The sequence below is a fragment of the Octodon degus genome, unplaced genomic scaffold, assembly GCF_000260255.1.
Source record: "Octodon degus isolate 3935 unplaced genomic scaffold, OctDeg1.0 scaffold00191, whole genome shotgun sequence".
Classification (NCBI taxonomy): Eukaryota; Metazoa; Chordata; class Mammalia; order Rodentia; family Octodontidae; genus Octodon; species Octodon degus.
Window position 1 is genome coordinate 936,333 of NW_004524767.1, and position 4,228 is coordinate 940,560.

The 4,228-nt window shown below is 37.6% G+C and overlaps 1 protein-coding gene across 1 annotated transcript in view; it reads left to right on the forward strand.

Moving 5' to 3' along the window:
• Positions 1-4,228, forward strand: part of LOC101573961 (transmembrane protease serine 11C-like) — a 92,273-nt gene that overhangs the window by 49,824 nt on the left and 38,221 nt on the right. Inside the window, 1 exon segment of the mRNA XM_012517552.1 lies at positions 2,529-2,700. Coding sequence (XP_012373006.1) covers positions 2,529-2,700 — 172 coding nt within the window.

Sequence of the window (4,228 nt, forward strand, 5' to 3'; positions counted from 1 at the left end):
ATGTATTCATAAAAATTTAATAAATAAACATTTTTTTAAAATCTAAAATCAATTGCATACAAGTTTCAAATCCCACATCCGCAGCATACAGACTGGGCAAATTTCCATAGGCTATTTAACTTCTAAAGGCCTCTCTTCCAAATTGTGAAATTAAAATAAGCTGAAACATATTACTTAGAAGAGTCACATGCTTCTGGTCAGCACTGAGTATATTTCAACCGTTTAGATGAGATTTCATTTTCTCACTGTGAATTCCTACCTCAGTAGCTAATTAGGGCATAGAAAAGAAAGCTGCCTCAAACCACGCAGCTGCTTTCTGCTGGCTGAGGCATCTGCCTCTGCTCTCCCAGTACCAGTCTTGGGAAAGCGAGCTGGCAGGAAAGCCACTGCTTTAGTCTGAGGATGGCGGGAACAGCTGAATCAGAGAAAGAGGCCTGCAGGGCCAGTGACCCACAACCACAACTCGGAGAGGCCCTTAGCTCAGCACTGTTATTTCTAAAATACGGAAGAAAAAAAAAATGAAACACAACCACATCAGATTATTTTTCTCTCTCATTGATTTTGACTAGAGAAAAATCATTTTATCCTTAAGTAGCTTATGATAGTTTAAGGTAAATTATTTCATTTAAAAAAACTTTAGCATCCACAACATCTACATTCACAAGTGAACATTTGTGAGGTTCATAGGAGAGAAGTAGCCACAACAGCAATAAGAGCAGCAGTAAGAGATCATCCAGTTTGCGGGTTCTCTATCTGGAAGGCCATGCAAGCTTCCACATCAGTATTCTGAATCCAAGTTGACCTCTCTAGGATTTTGATTACACTTTTAAAAAGAAATGCTAGGCAAGAAAAATCAAGCAAGCCTAAACAAAGAATAGAGCTTTGGTGCACGACAAAAGAAAACACATTAAAATTCAGTAGTAGACAAAAGAGAAGAAGTAAGTTAGAAGGATAGAGAAGCTATAAAAGTTTTGCAGATCTGCTGAGAAATGAACAGTCTTCATTATATTCTTTAAATCCTTAAAATGTACCATATGATTTCTTCAGACATAGCAAAATTGTGAGGAGCTGTGTAGAACATCACAGAGGTCATAACAAGGCCACGCAGCAGAGGTGGTGGCTGAAAGCTTAGCAGACACAACCACCATGAGGAAGGAAAACTCAGAATGGAAGCTGACACATGGGTAGAAATCAAACAAGCATGATGAGTAAAAGCAGGAACAGGAAATTAGAGTTGCCTAGGGGAGGTTCCTAGCCCACAGAGAAGCATCCTTGTTTTCATATTCCTCTGAAGGAATCTGAATTAAAGCCAGCTTCCTTTAGGAGTTGTCAAGACCAAAGGGAGGACAGGGTGGAATGAGCACACTTCTGGGTTGGGGATTATTTGTTTTCAATGCTTTGTAGCTTTGGTGATAAGGGAGTGGAAAGAGGGAAACAGAAAAGGGAGTTGCAACTAATGAATCACTAAGAGTGCTGTCACTCTGAAACATTAACCACAAAGGCTCCTATTCAGTAAGTGATTCTTATGAAAGGGATGCCCTACCTAGCTAGAAAATACCTAGAATTAAGGGCAATGTACAAGCTTAAGGATGTCAGAGGCCTCATAAGGCTTTGGAAGTAGCCTACGTGAATTATACTGTATAGACCTTATTGCTATATTATCTGTTGATATGCAATATCTACTCTGTGGTAGAGTCTAGATAGATAGATAGATAGATAGATAGATAGATAGATAGATAGATAGATAGACAGGTTTCTGACTCTAAAAACTTTTATTAAAGAGATAAAGAGATGGCACTCTCTAATAACTGGTACCATTAGGGACAATCTTAGCCCTTTAGTTGGAGTAAAGTTAATCAAAAGAATGGTGGTGGAGACAGAGACAGAAAGACAGAGAGAAAACCAAAGAAAATAATGAAGTTGTACTATTGCTGCTGATTTGCTTTAGTATTGAGTTTAGCAATTATTCTAAATACAGAAGAAAGCAGAGTCCTGATTCATAGACGCATGTAGCTTTGGAGGCTGAGTGGCTGTCTTCACATGTCATTCCTTGCACCCAGGTATTCTGCTGTAACTTGAGTAGGAAGATGTTTCTATCCTGCGTCTCATAAATATCTCATTCACATTCATATTTAGTCATATCTCCACATGAATGTTCTCATAGTAGTCACTACTCTACAAAAATCTCCATTAAAAATCTAAAAAGCACAAATTTCCCTGTGTAATTTAGCAGTTTATGAGCTATCATCTCCTATAGTCAAGCCTGTAATTAAATCTAACTCTTACATCAGGCCATGGGAGACCATATAGAAACACAGAGCATATGAAAACAACGGGCATAAAGAAAGAAGGCAAGGGCTATATTCAGTGAACTCTCAGGAAGCCTCATGTCAGCAGTTACATCCGTCCTAATTTCTCTAAGACTCTGAACATTTCCCAGGTGATAGCTAACAGGGACACATATTTTGGGGAGTGTGTTTCAATACATGTGCATTAGTATGAATATTAATACTCTCTGTTTTGAGCAGGTTGTGGACAACGCACCATAACATCCACCGGCAACAAAATCGCAGGTGGGAAGAATGCAAAGGAAGGAGAATGGCCCTGGCAAGCAAGTCTGCAGCAGGACAGTGTCCACTGATGTGGAGCCACTCTGATTAGTAACAACTGGCTTATCACTGCCACTCACTGTTTCATAAAGTAGGTTCTAATCAGCCCAGAGGAAGGTCTCAGACTCACTCAAGTCCCTAAAACTCTGAGAATACCTTTCAACAGTATAGGCATAGAACTGTGCCCCCACTGCTCCCTGAGCTGAAGTACAGCCTCTGAGTCACCCCATGACTTCTCAATGCAAAGATGCACCCAGTCTAGAACAAAGATTGTCAGTAGTGGTACCAGTGACATCTTAGACCAGATAAATCTGGAAAGCTGTCCTGTGCAGTGTTAAATTTTTAGCAGTATATCTCCCCTTACACACCTGTAGCATCTCACAGGATGGCAACTGGAATGTCTCTAGACATGTCCAAATGTGCAGGGGCAAAATGACCCCCAACTCAGAAGCACTAGGTTAGAGTCATTCACTTCAAATTCATTTTCAAAACATTAAATTCCAAATTCCAAATTCATCTTCTTTCTTATCATTGCAACAGTTCATTTTATATGTACAGCCCTATTTGAAATCATTTCTTCAAAGGATATATTGTTGCAAAAGACTTTTGTATTATATATGAAAGACTTTTTCATTTTTGTTTAATGATTTTTATCATTAACTCCACTGGTTCTTTGTGGTGCAATTTTTTTCATCCCTTGCAAAACTTCAGTTCTATTTAAATTCACCTGTGTTTATTACATTGCTTTAGTAAAGATTTTGAAAATGTCCCCAGAGCACTATTTTTTGTACTTAATATACCAATCCTTAAATAAAAAATAATGATAAAAGTCAAAATATTTTATTTATAGATTTTAACGGTTAAAAGAGAATATAGACTACTTTCTTAATTTCCATAGATTCACTCTATCCTGTATCCATTTTTTTTGTTGGTTGATTGGCTTTTGAGACAAGGGCTCTCTGTTTAGATCAGGGTGGCCTTGAGCTCACTAGGTACCCCAGGCTGGCCTTGAACTTCCTGTGTTCATCCTAATTCAGCCTCCCAAGTGCTCAAGTTATAGGCCTGAGCCACCGTGCCCTGCTTCCTTATCCACTTTTTATTTAATCTTACTAGTTGTATGTTATCACATTTATCTTTCTAAATCCCTGCTAGTATTTTCTATTCAAAGTAAGAATAAAATGTAGTTTCCATGGGTTATATTTTAAAACAGGATTTGTTAAACTCAAGGTTTAATGATTTTATCATTATTTTTTCTTTTATATATGGTTTTATTTTTGTGTGCTTATGAATACTATGGAAACTAAAATGAACTGAATTATTTTCCAAAGGTAAAAAAATTTATTTCTCTTATGAGTATGGTCTCACATAAACACTGTCTCCTAGAGCGAGAAAATGAACAACTAAATAAGATATGAAATGTTTAATAGAGTCTGTGAACTGGGAAGAACATGTTTAAAAGAAATAAACTAATAGAAGAAGGGCAAAGGAATAAATGGAAAAATATTTTTATGCACAAGACAGTTAAGATAGTCATACAGGGGCCAGGGAAATGGCTCAGTAGAATAAGCGCTTCCCTGGCAAGCGCAAGGGTATAAATTCAATTTCCGGTTCCAAAAAAA